Source organism: Chiloscyllium punctatum, chromosome 10, assembly GCF_047496795.1.
Source record: "Chiloscyllium punctatum isolate Juve2018m chromosome 10, sChiPun1.3, whole genome shotgun sequence".
In the NCBI taxonomy this organism is placed as follows: domain Eukaryota; kingdom Metazoa; phylum Chordata; class Chondrichthyes; order Orectolobiformes; family Hemiscylliidae; genus Chiloscyllium; species Chiloscyllium punctatum.
Window position 1 is genome coordinate 69,603,392 of NC_092748.1, and position 18,307 is coordinate 69,621,698.

The 18,307-nt window shown below is 42.9% G+C and overlaps 1 protein-coding gene across 2 annotated transcripts in view; it reads left to right on the forward strand.

Moving 5' to 3' along the window:
• psmd14 (proteasome 26S subunit, non-ATPase 14) overlaps nt 1-18,307 on the forward strand; it is a 117,126-nt gene that overhangs the window by 44,134 nt on the left and 54,685 nt on the right. For both annotated transcript variants that reach the window (XM_072579460.1, XM_072579461.1), the window contains exons 3-6: nt 12,129-12,200; nt 12,602-12,721; nt 12,857-12,927; nt 13,595-13,745. In XM_072579460.1, the coding sequence (XP_072435561.1) occupies nt 12,129-12,200; nt 12,602-12,721; nt 12,857-12,927; nt 13,595-13,745 (414 nt within the window). The remainder of the gene's footprint in view (nt 1-12,128; nt 12,201-12,601; nt 12,722-12,856; nt 12,928-13,594; nt 13,746-18,307) is intronic.

An 18,307-nucleotide genomic window follows, 5' to 3' on the forward strand; every position in this document is an offset into this window, starting at 1 on the left:
CCCCTTCGCTTGGTGGCTTTGGGGCCCTCGAGAGGTTTCCTTTTCCTGTTTTTAACGATAATCCACTGCTCTGCCTCCTTTGATCCCTCCTCTTCCATTTCCTCCGTCTGTCTTGCAGGAGCTTGGGTCGGCTGCTGCATCTCCCCGCTGTCTGCCGCCTGCTCCTCTACAACCTTCCCTTCCTTCTGGGTGCCTCCAGGCACCGTTCCTTTGCTGATTCGCGGTACCTCGTTGGACTTTGTCGGTCCGCGGCTCGTGTTGCCACCTCCGGCCATCTGTGCGTAGGTGGCGGCTCCTCGTCTTGGGCAGGCCTTGTACATTCCTCTCATCTTTTTTTTTTTTTTTTTTTTTTTTTATTTCAAAAATATACTTTATTCATAAATGATTTGATGGTCTGTACATTGGATCATGCCATACATATGTCCATATTTACAAACACAGATTCGACTTTATTCTTGTCCTTTACAATCCTGTGCATTTTTTCCATCTTGTATATATACATATATTTGGCTGAGGCATCAGCAGAGCCCAAAAAAACGTCCGTATGGGCCCCCTGTTCTTCTTTCGGCAGGCCGATCTTACACGGTGGTCTTTCCCCACCGCGCCTTGGCGGCAGCTGCCCCAAGCTTCAGCGCGTCCCTCAACACGTAGTCTTGGACCTTGGAATGTGCCAGTCTGCAACACTCGGTCGGGGTCAACTCCTTCAGCTGGAAGATCAACAGGTTTCGGACCGCCCAGAGAGCGTCCTTCACCGAGTTGATGATCCTCCAGGCGCAGTTAATGTTCGTCTCGGTGTGAGTCCCGGGGAACAGGCCGTAGAGCACGGAGTCCCGCGTCACGGCGCTGCTCGGGACGAACCTCGACAAGCACCACTGCATTCCTCTCCAGACTTCCTCTGCATAGGCACATTCCAGAAGGAGGTGTGTGACAGTCTCGTCCCCCCCGCAGCCACTTCGAGGGCAGCGTGCGGTGCGGCAGAGAGTCCGGGCGTGCATAAAGGATCTCACAGGCAGAGCCCTTCTCACCACCAGCCAAGCCACGTCTTGGTGCTTGTTGGAAAGTTCTGGCGATGAGGCATTCTGCCAAATGGCTTTGACAGTCTGCTCAGGGAACCGCTCGACAGGATCCGCCCTCTCCTTTTCCCGAAGGGTCTCAAGGACGCTACGTGCTGACCACTTCCTGATGGACTTGTGGTCAAAGGTGTTTTTCCTCATAAATTTCTCCACGAAGGACAGGTGATACGGAACGGTCCAACTACTCAGAGCGTTCCGCGGCAGCGAGGCCAGGCCCATCCTTCGCAACACCGGGGACAGGTAGAACCTCAGTACGTAGTGACACTTGGTGTTTGCGTACCGGGGATCCACGCACAGCTTGATGCAGCCACACACAAAGGTGGCCATCAGGGTGAGGGTGGCATTGGGCGTGTTTTTTCCCCCATTGCACCGGTCTTTGTACATTGAGTCTCTTCGGACCCGGTCCATCTTTGATCTCCAAATGAATTGGAAGATGGCCCGGGTGACTGCGGCGGCACAGGTCCTGGGGATAGGCCAGACCTGTGCCACATATAGCAATACTGAGAGGACCTCACACCTGATGACCAGGTTTTTTCCCGCGATGGAGAGCGACCGTTGCCCCCATCTGCCTAGTTTCTGTCTCATCTTTCTGATCCGCTCCTCCCAGGTCTTGGCGCACGCCCCAGCCCCCCCGAACCAAATACCCAGCACCTTCAGGTGGTCAGTCCTGACGGTGAAGGGGATAGAGGATTGGTCGGCCCAGTTCCCGAAGAGCATGGCCTCGCTCTTGCCTCGGTTTACCTTGGCCCCCGAGGCCCGTTCGAACTGGTCGCAGATGCACACGAGTCTGTGCACGGACAGCGGATCCGAGCAGAAAACAGCGACGTCATCCATGTACAGGGAGGCCTTAACCTGCAGGCCCCCGCTGCCAGGAATAGTCACCCCTCTCAGGCTCGCATCCTTCCTGATGGATTCGGCAAATGGCTCTATGCAACACACAAACAAGGCGGGTGAGAGGGGGCATCCCTGCCTGACTCCAGATCTTACAGGGAAGCTATCTGATTCCCACCCATTGATTGAGACTGCACTGACAATGTTGGTGTAGAGCAGTCTGATCCAATTTCCGATTCCCTCCCCAAAGCCCATTTTGGAGAGGACATCCCTCATATATGTATGCGATATCCTGTCAAAGGCTTTCTCCTGGTCCAGGCTGATGAGGCAGGTGTCCACCCCCCTGTCCTGCACGTAGGCGATCGTATCCCTGAGGAGTGCGAGACTCTCAGAGATCTTCCTGCCCGGTACAGCACAGGTTTGGTCCGGGTGGATCACCGATCCCAGAGCAGACCTGACCCGGTTGGCGATGACCTTTGACAGGATTTTGTAGTCTGCATTTAACAGTGAGATCGGTCTCCAATTTCTAATTTCCTCCCTCTCCCCCTTCCGCTTGTAGACGAGGGTGATGATGCCTTTCCTCATGGATTCACTCATGGTACCTGCCCGGAGCATACTGACATACACCTCCAGCAGGTCCTGGCCGATCAAGTCCCAAAGAGCGGAATAAACCTCGACCGGTAAGCCGTCGCTTCCGGGAGTTTTATTCTTTTCGAAGGACTCGAGGGCCTTGGTCAGTTCATCCAGAGATAGCGGCTGGTCCAGCCTCTCTCGTGTTCCGTCATCTAGGACCTCCGTGATAGAGGACAGGAACGACTGGGAGGCCGCGCTGTCGGTCGGCTTCGAGTCATACAGGCTGGCGTAGAAGGATTTGCTGATCCTCATGACGTCAGCCTGAGATGACGTTACCGAGCCATCTTCTTTCTTCAGGCTGCTGAGCACGGAGCTCTCTTTGTGCACCTTCTGGAAGAAGAAACGTGAGCACGTCTCGTCCTGCTCCACCGAGCGGACCCTGGACCGGAAGATTATCCTGGAGGCCTCCGAGGCAAAGAGCGAGGCTTGCTGGCCCTTCACCTCCTTGAGGTCCTCCGTGACATCCACCCCCATCGTCTGCAGCAGGAGCAGGTTCTGCATACTTTCCTGGAGCTGGGACAGTTTTCCCCGCCTCTCTCTCGCCTCCTGGACACCTTTGAGGATAAAGAACCTCTTGATGTTCCCTTTTACCGTTTCCCACCAGTCCGCTGGAGACTCAAAGAGGGGCTTCACGGTTCTCCAACCTGCGTAATCCCTCTTGAGCTCTTCGATGTTTCCCGGGGTCAACAGCTTAGTGTTCAGTTTCCACGTTCCCTTGCCCGCCCGCTGTTCGTCCTGTAGGTGACAGTCGGCCAGCAGGAGGCAGTGGTCAGAGAAGAACACCGGCTTGACGTCGGTGGATCTGACCGAGAGCGTTCGGGACACAAACAGGTAATCTATCCTTGAGCGGATAGACCCGTCTGCCCGTGACCAGGTGTATCTACGCTGCGCTCCGTCTGCAGGGGTGCTGAAGACGTCGTGTAGCTTGGCGTCTTTGACCGTTTCCATCAGGGCCCTGGACGTAGCGTCCGGTTTACTGTCCCCCCCGCCGGATCGTCCATCAGCATCCATGATGCAGTTGAAGTCTCCGGCCAGAATGACCGGCCTGGACGTAGCCAGCAGCAGTGGAAGCTGTTGCAGGACGGCCAACCGTTCATTCTTACCCACTGGGGCGTACACGTTGATTAGTCTCACGGGAGCGTTTCTGTATTTAACATCCGCGACGAGGAGGCGCCCGCCCACCACCTCCTTAACCTCGGAGATGGTGAAGTTGCCTCCCCGCAACAGGATACCCAGGCCGGAGGCGCGGCTATCGTTGCCCCCCGACCACACTGACGGCCCGTGGGCCCACAAGCTCGACCATCTCCTGTAACTGCTGAGGTGCGGTATCCCACACTCCTGCAGAAACAGGACATCGGCTTTGACGTTGGCCAGGAAGGCCAGCGTTGAAACACATCGCGTAGCCGCTTTAATGCTACGTACATTTACGCTGGCAATTTTAAACCCCATTTTAACAGTTTGCGGGGTTACCAGTGTCCATTTTCTTCTGGTCTTGCTCCAGTGGGGTAGCTGCGTGCATCCCCGTGGTGACAGCAAACTGCTGGACCTTCCCAGGGCTGAGGTAGTTGTCCGGCTCCACGCTGGAGTCATTTCCCCGCTCTGGTGTCATCGTGTCGGACCCAGGGTCCTCATCGCCCCGTTCTCCATCTGACAGCAGGGCTGTCACTGGGACGCTGCTCCCAGTTCCCTGGAGCTGTGGGCCGGTGGGTACCCCTTGGTTCTCACCGGGTAGGGGGAGGCCTTCACCCATCCCCTCAGAGGGATCGTCTTTTCCTCCTTGGGCGGTGTTGCCCTCCTTTCTCCCCACGGCGCTCTGCCTCTTCCTCCGGAGGCGACCCTTCTTGCGCCCGTCCTCACCCTCGGAGGAGCTGCCTGTATCCTCCTCTTGGAGGTGTCTCTTCCCCCTTCGCTTGGTGGCTTTGGGGCCCTCGAGAGGTTTCCTTTTCCTGTTTTTAACGATAATCCACTGCTCTGCCTCCTTTGATCCCTCCTCTTCCATTTCCTCCGTCTGTCTTGCAGGAGCTTGGGTCGGCTGCTGCATCTCCCCGCCGTCTGCTGCCTGCTCCTCTACAACTTTCCCTTCCTTCTGGGTGCCTCCAGGTACCGTTCCTTTGCTGATTCGCGGTACCTCGTTAGACTTTGTCGGTCCGCGGCTCGTGTTGCCACCTCCGGCCATCTGTGCGTAGGTGGCGGCTCCTCGTCTTGGGCAGGCCTTGTACATGTGGCCCGCCTCCCCGCACAGGTTGCAGCTCTTTTCCTCCCGACAGTCCTTTGTCAAGTGACCCTCCTGTTTGCAGTTCCTGCAGATGGTCACTTTGCAATCCACCGCCACGTGTCCCGACTTCCCGCAGGTTCGGCACACTTTGGGCTGCCCTGCATATGTCAGGTAGCCTCTGCTCCCTCCGATTGCGAAGCTCGAGGGTGGGTGGAGGATGTTCCCACTGTCATCGGCCCTCAGAGTTACCTTGACCTGCCTCTTACTGGTCCAGATCCCAAAGGGGTCGATCACATCGGTGGCTTCTCCCTCGACTTGGACGTACCTTCCCAGGAAGGTCAGGACATCAGCCGCTGGAACGTAGGGGTTGTACATATGGATTGTAACAACCCGGTTCCTCTGTGCAGGAAGCACACACAATGGGGTCGCCGACAAGATGGAGAACAGCGGCTCCCCTTCCTTCTCCTTGAAGACCTTCAGGAGCTGTTCGCACTGCTTCACGCTCCTGAAGGTCACATCGAAGTAGCCTGCCCCAGGGAAATCCTGCAGGCAGTACACGTCTGCGGCTGCAAGGCCACAACACTCCAGCAGAACTTTCTTCACAAACACCGTCCGATCCACCGGTGTGTGCTCCTCCACCTTCTTCACAGTCACCCTGACTGTGTTCCGAATGCCCTGGCCCGGGCGGCGAGTGGCTGCTGAGGCCATAGCTCAGAGGTTGGCTGGTCCCTGAATTGGCGTTAGGCCGAAGCCAGCATGAAGATCCACCAAGAGCAGGTCAGCACAACCAAACGATCCTCCAACGTCCAATCACGATCCAGCGATGGTCTCCAGCAGCTCCAACGACTCGCAACACGACCCCCGCAGTTTTTCCCCCGCCAGCACGCTTCTGCTGCGTCGAACCTCCAACACTCGAGCAGAATCTCTTCCTCTGGTCCTCAGGAACTACACATATTCCGAGCCAAAAGGCCCATCTCATCATGTGTCATGAAAGACATCATCTATCTAACTCTGTCCTTCCCTGATGTTGCAGACCAGCCAGCATCCCTCCTGCAACCAACACTGTTACAGATGTGGTCACTCAAACCACAGTGGAGCCCACCAGCTCCCACATCATGTAAGCTCCCACATCATCTGGCCCTATATCTCAATTTTGTTCATTTCGTTCTTAATTTGATTTTTAAAACTTTTCTACTGGTCTTTTAGTTGGTAGCACATAACTATTCCCCAACTTACCTTCCATCTGAAGAAACCTATCATTGATGGTTATTGCCAACCAATGAAATTGTAGTTTTTTTGTGGTGTGTTGTTCCTTGTTTTGTGCTGGGCCCTGAATCCTTGGTTTCGTATTTATCATGTTAAAAAACTCTTTACAAACTACGAACCAAAGAAAGCACCTCTTCCTCTGTACCAACTTTCCACACTGCATCCAAACTCCTCATGCTATATATTCTCTCTGGCTATCTCACTCCAGATGTGGGGTCTCACTGTGATGTGATCTCCTTCCTGGTCATACACCTTTGACAGATCATATCTTAAATAGAGCTGAGATGATTCACACTCGTTAAGCTTCATTTGTAATCAATACCTACTGAGGTCCTGTTCAGGCTTCAGGATTGATAATTGTCTTTCAGTCAGTGAGTCAGCTACCTTTATTAACCTTTTTAACTGGATGACTGAATTTTAAACTTTTAGAAAGAAGAAAGAAAATATATTGCTGGGACCCCTTGATATCACACTCTGCCAAATGTAGCCTTGATGTCAAGGGCAGACACACTTGTCAGTTCTGGAATTCAAATACATGTACGTATTTGAACCAAGGCTGTAATGAGCGATTAGTGGCCCTGGTGGAACGGACACCCAAACCTTGCTGATGTATTCTTGTGCTTTCTGTTTACCATCAGCTATTATTTATAGTGTTCGTAAAAATGAGGTAGTTCATCTTTGGGTACAATTTGGTAGTTAAAAGCTAAGCCTGATTTCCTGCAGGAACATATAGCTAGTTAAGAAGGACATTTGAGCTATTCAGCCTCTGTTTGGTTGAACACAAAAAATGAAAAGGAAATGTTAAACAATTTTTCATCCAGTCCTTTTGCTTTGAAATTGTACGAAATGAATAAGAATTGCATTGACCATCAGCAGTAGCAAAACTGTAATGTCTGCAATCTCATGGGTTTGGCATTTCCCCAATCTACCATTACCATCAAGTTATGGGATCAACCTCAGTTCAGTGAAGAGTGTAGGACAGCATACCAAGAGTAGCGTCAGGCATATGTAACAATGAGGTGTCAACCTGGTGAAGCTGCAAAACAGGACTACTTGCTTGCTGAGCAGCGTGCGATAGGCAGAGTTAAGCAATTCCACAAACAAGTAATCAGATCTAAGCTCTGCAGTCCTGCATATCCAGTTATGAATGGTGGTGGACAATTAAACACCTCAGTGGAAGATGATGCTGCACAAATATTCCCATCCTCAGTAATGGAGCAGCCCAAAATGTCAGGACAAATGATAAAACGGAAGTATTTGCAACAGTCTTCAACCAGACTTTGAGTGGATGATCCACATTGGCCCCCTACAGAGGTCCCCGGCATACAGATATCAATCTGCAGCCAATTTGACTCACTCTACATGATCTCAAGAAGCAAGTGAAGCCACTGCATACTTTACACGCTGTAAACATTGCAGCAATTCATTCCAGCAATAGTACTGAAGACTTGTGCTCAAAAAATCTGCCGGACTCCTACTCTGAACTGAAAACAAAAAATGCTGGAGCTCACTGAGTCAGGCAGCATCCATGGAGAGAAAGCAAGCTAACTTTTCAAGTCTAGACTCTTCACTTCAGCTCTGAAGAGCTATCTAGACTCAATGTTAGCTTGTTTGTTCTCCATGGATGCTGCCAAACCCACTGTGATCTCCAGTATTTTGTTTTTGTTTTCCGTGCAGCTCCCAGTATCTGCAGTAATGTACTCTGTCAGGTTGTTCCTACACTACACTGTTCCTACAGCTACATCACTAGCATCTACCTGACAGTGTGAAAAATTGCCTAAATATATCCTGTACACACATTGGGATAGATCCAATCTGGCCTAGCACCCCATCAGTCTACATTCGATCATCAGTAAAGTGATGGAAGGTGTCATTAATTATGCTATCAAGCAGTAGTTGCATAACAATAACCTGTTAACTTGCACTAGGTTTGGGTTCTGCCAGGGCAATCCAGCACCTGAACTCATTGTAGTCTTGGTTGGAAAACGTACAAAAGAACTGAGTTCCAGAGGTGAGAGTGACTATCTTTGGCCTTAAGGATTGCTATGGCTGAGTGTGGTATCAAGGGCCCCCATCATCATTGCTTCAATAACTCAATCTTAAAGTTAATGGTAATGTTCACTGATTGTTGCATAGCATTTAGCATCATTCACAACTCCTTTATATGCTGAACCCATCCCTGTCTAAATGCAACAAGATCTGGACAGTATTCTGTTTTGGGCTGAAAAGTGGCAGTTACTCTTTGTGCCAGACAAATGCCAGACCATTTCCATCTCCAACAAGAAATAATCTAATCAATGTACTTTGACGTTCATTGGCATTACTAACATTAAATCCCCCACTATCAAATCCTGGAGGTTACCATTGACCAGAAACTGAACTAGAAGAGCCCTGTAAATACAGAAGCTGTAAGAACTGCTTAGAGGCTAGGCTAGGAATCCCTCCGTGAATACATTATCACCTGACTCCCAAAAACCTGTCCACCATCTGCAAGGCACAAGCCAGAAAAGTGAAGGATTACTCCCTGCTTGCCTTAATGAGTGCAGCTCCAAAAACACTTGAGAAGCTTGGTACCATCCAGTGCAAAGCAGCCTGCTTGACTTGCACCACATTCTCAAAACATCCATGCTGTCCTCCACCAATGCTCAGTATTTGCAGTGCTGTGTGTTAATAGTGTGCACAATCTACAAGAGTCACTGCAGCAATTTACCATGGCTGTTTCAACAGCGTCTTCCAAACCCACAGCCACTTCTGTCGAGAAAGACTGGGGTAGCAGGTAAGTGGGAGCAGTACCACCTACAAACTCCCAGCTGCACTTGTTATCCTGACTTGGAAATTTATTGCTGTTTCTTCAGTGTATTTGAGTCAAAATCCTGAAACTCCCTCCTGAACAGCGTTGTGGGTCTACCTACAGCACATGGACTGGTGTGGTTCAAGTGCGCAGCTCTTCACCACCTTTTCCACAGCAACTAGGGATAGGCAATATATTCTGGCCCAGCCAGCCATACCCAAATCCTGAGAGTGAATATTTAAAAGAAAAGTTCATGGTTGTAAATCTCTGCCCTACCAAGTTTATTTTTGGAGTTTCAGGTTTAGCAACAGTGGAAAAGCTGGAATTAGAAAAAGAAAATCAGTTGGGGTGCCCTTTTAAAAGTCTTAACTTGGACAGTGTGACGATTTGGAATGTGCTGCCTGAAAGGTGGAAGCAGATTCCATACTAGGTTTCAAAAGAGGTCCAGAAATATACTTGAAAAGAATGAAGTTGGAGGGGTACAGGGAAGGCTGGAGAGTGGGACTAGCTAGGTAGCTCTTTCGAGAGCTGGTTCAGACACGATGGGTCAAATGGCCTCTTGAACGGGGAGATTCTATGATTTATGCATTTATTTAAGTTCTGTGTTGGCTGAGAGACAAAATAACAAATTGCTTATTTGGGAAATACCACTTAGGAAAGGAGAAATCAAGATTTGGAGAATGTAATCTGTGAATTTTCATTTGATGGGGTGTGTAGATGTTGTATGTGAAAATAGTTGTTCAGCAGCCCTTTTTCTAGTATGTTGAGTAAAACGCAACAGGCTATCATGGTTATGGCATCGCCATGTCAAATTTCTCACCTTAAGGCATCAAATTTGCCTTTTAGCTTTGGTGCTCCTACATCCAAATTAAGAATTCAATCCATGAAAGAGAAAAAAAAGACATGGTGGTTCTTTGTCATGCTAAGGAACAACAACCAGTGAAACTGTGAATTTTAAAATTAAAAGCAGTGAAGCCCAAGCAAGCTAGACTTGCCTGTTTTGTTAAGAGCAAGAGATGTTGTAAACTGGAGTCATAGCTGTTTGAAGAGAATTTAGGTGTTGAATCAGATGTTTTCAGATCATTGGAATTAACTTTTAATCAGCCTTTAATAAAAATGTCCTCCAGTCTGTCCTTTGGTACATTCGACAAAAGAGCAAGGAAAAATCTTAACTATCAGAGTAACGCTCATGCAAAGTGTGTTTTCTGGGAGTCTTTTGCATTGTTAAACCCTTCATTTGGAACACTCCGTCACCAGTGGAACCTTGGAGTAAACAGGAAAACTGAAGAATTTTGGGGAGAGGCAAGCACAAATGGAGAGAGATCCAAAATTGATGTCTTGTTTTCTTTTGCGAATAATTTTAATTTATGTATTGCATTAAAAATGTTATGTATTCAGCAAGATTAAATTAATGAATATTTAGAGATGCATAGATAAACAAATATAGCAAGTATGAATTTTTAAAAGGCAAATAAGCATTTATAATGAAGAAGTGGCTGATTGGACCAATGAAATGAATATTCCGGGTGGAAGAATGGATTTTGGGAATAAATTTGGTAATGGTCTCACTAGGTGATACATGGATGAGAAATTATGGTTATGGGGAAGGACTTTAGTTGCTTGAATGCTTTGAAGAAATTTAGTGTTTTGAAACTTTGAAAGGTTTTGTCAGGTTAACTTTTAAGAAATTGGTATAGAATTGAATGTGAGGGAAAAGAAAAATTCCTTAGTCAGAATTTATGAAGCATGAAACCTTTGCAAGATTTGGTTGATGCAAAGACCTGTGTAACCAGAGAAAAAGAGTGCAGTTAAGTTCTATTAGTTTTAAATTGCTTTGACAAAGAGCCAGTGAAGACACAACAGACCAAGTTGACACATTTTCTGCTTTAAGCTTTATTCTGTAATTCAACCACATTAAAAACTAAGATCGTTAAAAATTACCATGGTCAGTTTCTGGTGACAAGAAAAATAATGAATTATTTGGTCTCATGGAAGCTCTCTCAGTTCATTTTAGTAATGCCCTTCATGTGCATTTGATCATGTTGGTATGGTTAACAGGTAATGGGGCTAATCATAAAGGTTTGACAGTTGATTCGTTTTGTTCCAAATAGCCTTGGTCACCACCGTACTAATTTCATTCTTGAGGTACTTTATGTTAAAAATTCTATTTCTGCAAGTATATTAAAGTTAGATTTTTTAATTAAAAAATGAATAAAATAAGTAAGCCAAAAATAGAATCTAACGGTTAGTTCATTATAATTTGATGTCAAAAATTGAATGACAGGCTTCAGTTTCATGATAAGTGTGTATTTTTCAGTTAAAGTGGAGAGTGTTGCTTTACTGCAACAGTTTTAGCTATGATTTGCACAGAATTATGTTCCAGCAAGAAGAATATCACCACACCTTTTTCTGTTTATTTAAAGTAAAATTTTAACAAAAATTGAGGTGTTCGTTTGTGTGGCAAATGCGTATTTTATAGTAAATGCTTCAAAATAGGTGAAGCGAACTTCATTGTTTAAATAGCCCATAAGGCATCTTCTGATGTACTTTGTTCACAGCTGTCATACCTAGGGAACAGTGGTGCATTTTCTCAAGCTGTAGCTCAGGCTGTTACCTGTAAACTGCTGCTACATTCCTCATCTGGTTGTCTTTTAGCTTGTAACCGCAGAGGCTGAAGAAAATTGCTGTTGCTACAGTACAGATTAATAATACTGGACCATTGGTGTTTACATTCACACCGTTGTTAGAACCACCCAGGTAATTGCCAGATCAAACGTTGACAGTAGTGACAGGGTGAAATTATGTGACTTTCTTTGTGTATTCAACCAGGTGTTTATTTAAAAAGATTAGGTATTCACTTTCAAAGTATTTTATACCGTTAATGGCATCTTAAAAGACCTTAAGAATGTGCCCATTAGCCATAATATTTACATGCCTTATTAAGAGAATAATTGCATTTTCTGGACAAAGCCACATTAAATCTGTGTTCACCTTTTTCAATAATTAATATTATTGGTACAAAATAAATTAGTTTTTCAGAATACCTTTTATATAAAACAAACCAGATCTCAAGTGAGGTTTTAAACCTTCAGAAAAAAATGAACATTTGTAGTGAAAGCTATGTCCATATTTGGTACAGAATGTAAAATCCAGTTTCAGATTTGAATACCCAAGTGTTTGTCAGATTGCCCATCTCAATATGTTGTTAGCTGTGACATTTAAAAATGAATTACTGAAACAGGTAATTTAAAGAAGTTTGAACAGAAATACCATATGTTTGGAAAACGTTAGACATTAACCTTTGTCTTGTGTTTTATAGGGCCCACCAACTGATGCCCCAGCCGTGGATACAGCAGAACAGGTTTACATATCTTCTCTTGCTTTGCTGAAGGTAAGGTTATCGGTTTGTTTGCTCTTGGATCATGTTAATTACACATTATCTTAAAAAATGGCATGAAGTAATTAAAGTAATCTATTTGACATCCTGTGTCTTGGTGGCATTTCCACCACTGGCTTCACTGTTTTGTTATCTTAACAAAATGTTTCGACGTAATTTGTATTTTTAGCACTATTTTCAGCTTTCCATTTAAAATGCACTAACTGCATGTTGTTTTTCTTCATGTGTGTCGTTATAAAAATGAAATTATAAAATGCAGAAACTAAACTGAAGTAGTTATCAAGAGTTAATATAGCATGATAAATGGTCAGATGTGAAAAAGGTTGTTTTTCTCTGTCTTGGTTTTAAAAAAATACTGAAACACACTTTTTGGTATGCAATTTTGTAATCTGCAGATGTTGAAACATGGACGAGCTGGCGTTCCAATGGAAGTGATGGGCCTGATGCTTGGTGAATTTGTTGATGACTACACAGTCCGTGTTATTGATGTATTTGCGATGCCTCAGTCCGGCACAGTAAGCAATATGTTATTCTGTTTGTTTTCTCTGCAAGTGACTCAAACATAATTTTTCAGTTCTTGATATTATACTAAGCTTGATTTGGAGAAATGTCTTATCAAAGCTATGTAATTTGCTCATTTTTTTTAACAGGGTGTTAGTGTTGAAGCAGTTGATCCCGTTTTTCAAGCCAAAATGCTGGACATGTTGAAACAGACAGGAAGGTAGGATATTAAATCATCTTGTATGATTTTAAAAACAAGGCTATCAGAAATCAGTATCAGTGGAATATTAGCTTATTCATTTATAATTTAATTTTTGCTATTAAATTATTATTGTTTGCAACATATTATAAATTGTTTGAAGTTTTGAAGTTGATTGCTATTTTATTTTGTTTCCCTTTGCAGTTTCATTTCATACCTATCAACAGTTGTCACATGCTTGTTCAAATACGTTCACTGTGAAAAAAAGCTTAAAAATTAATGTTAACAAAAGGCTCAGCAGCACTGCAGAATAGTGTAAATTGCTTCTTGACTGAGTTCCTGGTCCCACTGCTGCTTTAATTGATATTTGAAGGGTGGATATTTACTCTCAAGTGCTGAAAGGGTAAAAACTGGCTCAGGGAAGGTGTGGTAACAGGGTGAAAAATTGAAAGCATGATCTACTACCGCTAATGCACATCTTTTTAATAGCGCTTGTATGACACACTTTCTTCACTTCCACACCATCATAAATGTATGTTGAATGAGTTCCCATTTTTCATACTTTTTTAGCGTTATCATGCTTGTATGTTTCTATTGTTCAGTTCCTTTTTTATGTTTGCTTTCTTCAAAGTGCTAGTTTGCCTTTTATTTCCAAAATAAAAACACTTAGCCATTTGCTCTGTTTTAGACCTGAAATGGTTGTTGGCTGGTACCATAGTCACCCTGGCTTTGGATGCTGGCTTTCAGGAGTTGACATCAACACTCAGCAGAGCTTTGAAGCCCTGTCGGAGCGAGCTGTTGCCGTAGTAGTGGATCCTATTCAGAGTGTAAAGGGAAAGGTATGATCATGTTCTTAGCAAAAATGCTACTTGTGTAACAATAAATCTGTTGATTATCAAATACATACAATTAATGTTAATTATTTGAAGCACTGGAAACCCTCTAGTGTTCAGTATAAACACCAGTTTACATTACGTTGTTAAGAATGATAAATATTGGTAAAATGTTGAAGTCTAATTTGACATATGAGCTATATACTAATGGGCGATTTCCCTTGAAGTTTAACTTAAATATATCAGTTTTTTCCTTTTGTTTGTATTTTGCATTTTTTGACATTGAGCACAGCAACTTATCTACTCTATTTGTATTCATTTCTTTATCCGAAGAATTATTTAACCTGTTTTTTTAAAATAAAAATTATTTTCCACATAATGTTTATTTTTTAGTCCGTATTTTAAAAGGTGCGAATCAAAAGGTTTTGATTCTTCAGAATCTTAAAATGGAATTCTGAATACTTGGTAAAAAATACCTCTTGTGCTCAACGGAAAGAGCCTTATGGCGTTTTTTTTAGAAGTACCACTTCTTTGTAGCATGGATTTAATGGTAAAAATAGTGTCTAGTTGGTTAGACAGCCAATCATAAGTGAGGTCCTTTATGTATGTCTGTCTGTCTGTTTGTTTTAATATGTAGAAAACATCCAGTTGATGAAAAAACAGAATATTCAATAGTGATTTTTGTCTGTCAAATGACTTCTTATTAGCAGGTGTAATGCACAATTAAAAATAATTATTTTTGGATCTGATATAAACTTTGTGTAAATGGAGCAAATAGCATACAGTTTAAAATAAAAGATACCCTGTTTAATCAATATAAATATTAGCAATGAGTAATTTGCAATTTTGACTGCAAACTTTGTAAAATATAGAGGTTTTTTTCTGCTTTCGCAATAGCACTTTGTAAAGATTTGAGCACCTATACATTTCACACTTCAGTGGTTTGATTGCTAAACTAATATCCTGCATTTGTTAATTCTTATTAAATAATAAGAATTTCAGTGGTGCGATATTAACTTGCTGAATGTAATAGAAATGTGAGGCTGATTAGAATTTGATGAATGAATTAACAATTTATTAATTTTTAATTTGTTCAGGAAAGTGAAATGATTTTGTGACTATTTCCAATAATCCACAAGTTATTTTACTGTATTCAGAAGTTAATAATTGGAAGTGTTTAACATTGCCAGGGAGATGGTTAAATTACAGTTTTGGTTGCTATTCACCTTTGTTGTAGTCTGTTTTTGCTGATGTTGTTCAGTTCCTTTCTTTTTTTTATTCTCTTCTGGCCCCATATGCCATTTTCCTATTTCCTGCCTCATGACAGCAGGGAGCAGGTCTATTATCACCTTCACAGAGCTGTCTGCAAATGTGAGAGGCAATTCGATTTTGCTCTACCGCAGGGAGGGTATATTATAAAGAGTGCAGAACATAAAGAAATTGACTAGGTGGTTTACTTGCTTAAACTACTGCTGAGGTGTCTTGTTACAGCATGTATTGCCATTCTGATTTGGAAGTTAATGCAATTGTGAACTGAAATGATAAATTCTTTCTTTAATATTGCAGACAGATGTGTATATTGTATTTTGTCACTGATTTCTTAATAGTCTAATAGTCATTAATCATATATCGAGGTGTATACTTGCAAAATTTTAAAAGACTGTGTGTAAAGGAAGTTAGGTGATTAATACATGCTTTTACTTTGAAAGATAGCTGGGTTGCTGAGATGTTTTCCAGAACAGAGTATATAACATTGTTAGAAAATACTAGGAATGTTGAGCCATTCATGTATGAAACAAAATTGTATATTATCATTTATCTGTGTAACCTCAATACATTTATAATATTTTACAATTTTTGTTAGAAACAACCTTTTGTTTGCTTCTCTAAAACTGGTCAACTTTGATCTGCTGATGAATAGGATTATCAACCACTTGCTTTCTCTTCCTAAAAGTGGAAATGGGTGTTATTCACAAATACAAAGGTTCAGGAATGTATCTTTGGAATTTGAGTTCATATTGTACTTGTCAAGATGCAAAATTTTGTCAGCTGTGTAGATCATAATGAGTCTTCAGATTGGTTAATTGGATATTGAATACATGTTCTCGTGGTTTACCAGTGTGGTTTAAAATGTTATTTAATTCTATTACACAGCATTGGTTCAGTGTTTTAATATTTTTCTCCAAAATGAAATTTTAAAAAAAGGCTTACTTAAAAATCCAACTTTTGTTTTCATCTTGGGAAAAGTGAGGAGATTAAGTTTGGCCTGTTCCATACCAGAAGAAATTCTAGCTGAACTGATTGTCTTGCTAACATTAACATTTTTACCGTGGAATACTTAATGAGAATTGATGGAACTTTGATACATAATGATTTGTAATGCTTGTGCAAATTAGACAAATTAATCTTGGTTTGTTTATATGAATGTTCCAGCACCCATGCAGACCATATAACATCAGAGTTGAATATATTTTCAGCTTTATTTTTCTGTGTGTTTTAGTTACTTTGGTATTTGAGCTAAACTGTATCAGTGTATAAGATTGGTCTTTTACACTGATTTTTCAGTTTGTTTTCATAACTAATGTACATTTTTGAACATTTACTTGTAGCTTTTTAAAAGATCAACATAGACCAGAATTATAGCCAGTTGTTTGTAAACTTCAGATTTGTTTAGTTCCTGTTACAAAGTAATATATGTGGTGTTATGCGGAGTCTTGAGCAGCATAAAATGGTCTCTAGTGGGAGAAAATCCTGTGCTGTAATATTAGCTGGCATTAATGAAAATACTGAGATGAGCTTAAATGGTCTGCTTTTATTTCGAGTATTATGTCGATTTTTTTTTCAGATGCAGGATTATTTACAGATATTTAAATACAATAGAGTCTTAGCACAGAAGTAGGGCGTTTGGTCCACTTGTCCATGCTGACAAGATATTCTAAATTAATCTAGTCCCATTTGCCAGCATTTGGCCCATATCCCTCTAAACCATTCCTATTCATGTACCCATTCAGATGCTTTTTAAATGCTGTAATTGTACCAGCCTCCTCCAATTCCTCTGACAGCTGATTCCATACGTGCACCATCCTCCACCTGAAAAAGTTGCCTCTTAGCCTTTTAAATTTTTCCTCTCTCACCTTAAACCTAAGCCCTCTAGCTTTGGATTCTCCTACCCTGGGGAAATTTGTAAAGTGCATGTACTTTTATTCTACTTATCATGGACATAATAAACCAAGCTGAAGAAGGCCGGATTGGCCTTTATACTTGCTCTGTCATTCAATAAGGCTGATCTGACCTTGGCGATAACTCTATTTCCCTGCTTCCCATAAACCTATAGTTCAAAATTTTAACTATCTCAAACTTTGATGACTCAGCTTCCACAGTTCTGGGGGGTAAAGAATGCCAGAGAGTTTTGACTGGAGAAGACATTCCTCTCACCTCCATGTCAAATGAGTGATCCCTTGTTCTGAAATGTGGCCACTAGTTCTAGATTGCCAAACAGAAATGTTCCCTCAGCATCTATTTTATTAAACCCCCTTAAAATCTTGCATCTTTAAATAAGTTAATCTCTCTTTTTCCCAGCACCAATGAGAATAGGTCCAACCCTGTTGCAATAAAGACCAACATTCCTTTTGCCTTCTGCATGACTTGCTGTCCCCAGATGCTGTTTCATATATAAGGATACCCAGGCGCCTCTGTATAGCTGCATTCTATTGTCTTTTTTATGCTTAAACATCAATTTGCTTTTCTCTTCATATTTTTCATAATATGCTTCCACATTATTCAGACTTCAAATTCGTAGTTTTCTTGATGTCAAATTCAGTTATGTTCTTCTCCTCCTGCTTTGGCAATTATGTCTGATTTATGCTAATCCACACAATTTCTGGTCTGCTATCTCAGCCAGTGCAACAGTTGGGGTGTTACAATTGCCCATAGTGCTCCTTGGCTATGGAGGGGAAAAACCAGTCAGGGTTCTGGCTTCCTATTGCTTTTCAGTTGCCTCCTGCTGGAAAGTGTGTGTGTGTGCCTGTATGCACACCCGTACACATCAGGTGAGAACATTATCAGGCTCAGCTGTATTGCTCTCCACAAGTGAAAAGCCTGCTGCTGTGCTCTAAGCTGATAGATGAAGAATGGTCACTTGAGTAACACCCACAGTGTCAATGAGCAAAATTATACTGAGCGTCAAGTGTTGTCTTTGATTTCTGGAGCAGGAAGATTTCATAAATAACTTGGATCATCACAGCTTAACAATCAAAGTTGATCATAAGCCAGTAATGGCTATATTGAATCCAAAGACTTCAGTACCCACTTTAGCTGCAGCCTAAATGATGTCGAGACTACAAACCTCATCCAACGTAGAAAAAGAGGTACAATGTATTTTTATTTTCACAAATAGATGAATTGCCAGCCCCAGCAGATAATGTTGTTAGAATAACTCATGCAGATTTCATATGTCAAATGTGTACAACTCTCTTACAAACAGGTGGCCAACGCAGATGGATTTAGAAATCAGGCTTTTTCTTTCCAGCATTAATGGTTGTCAATTGATAAAGGTGGTGTCATTTGAG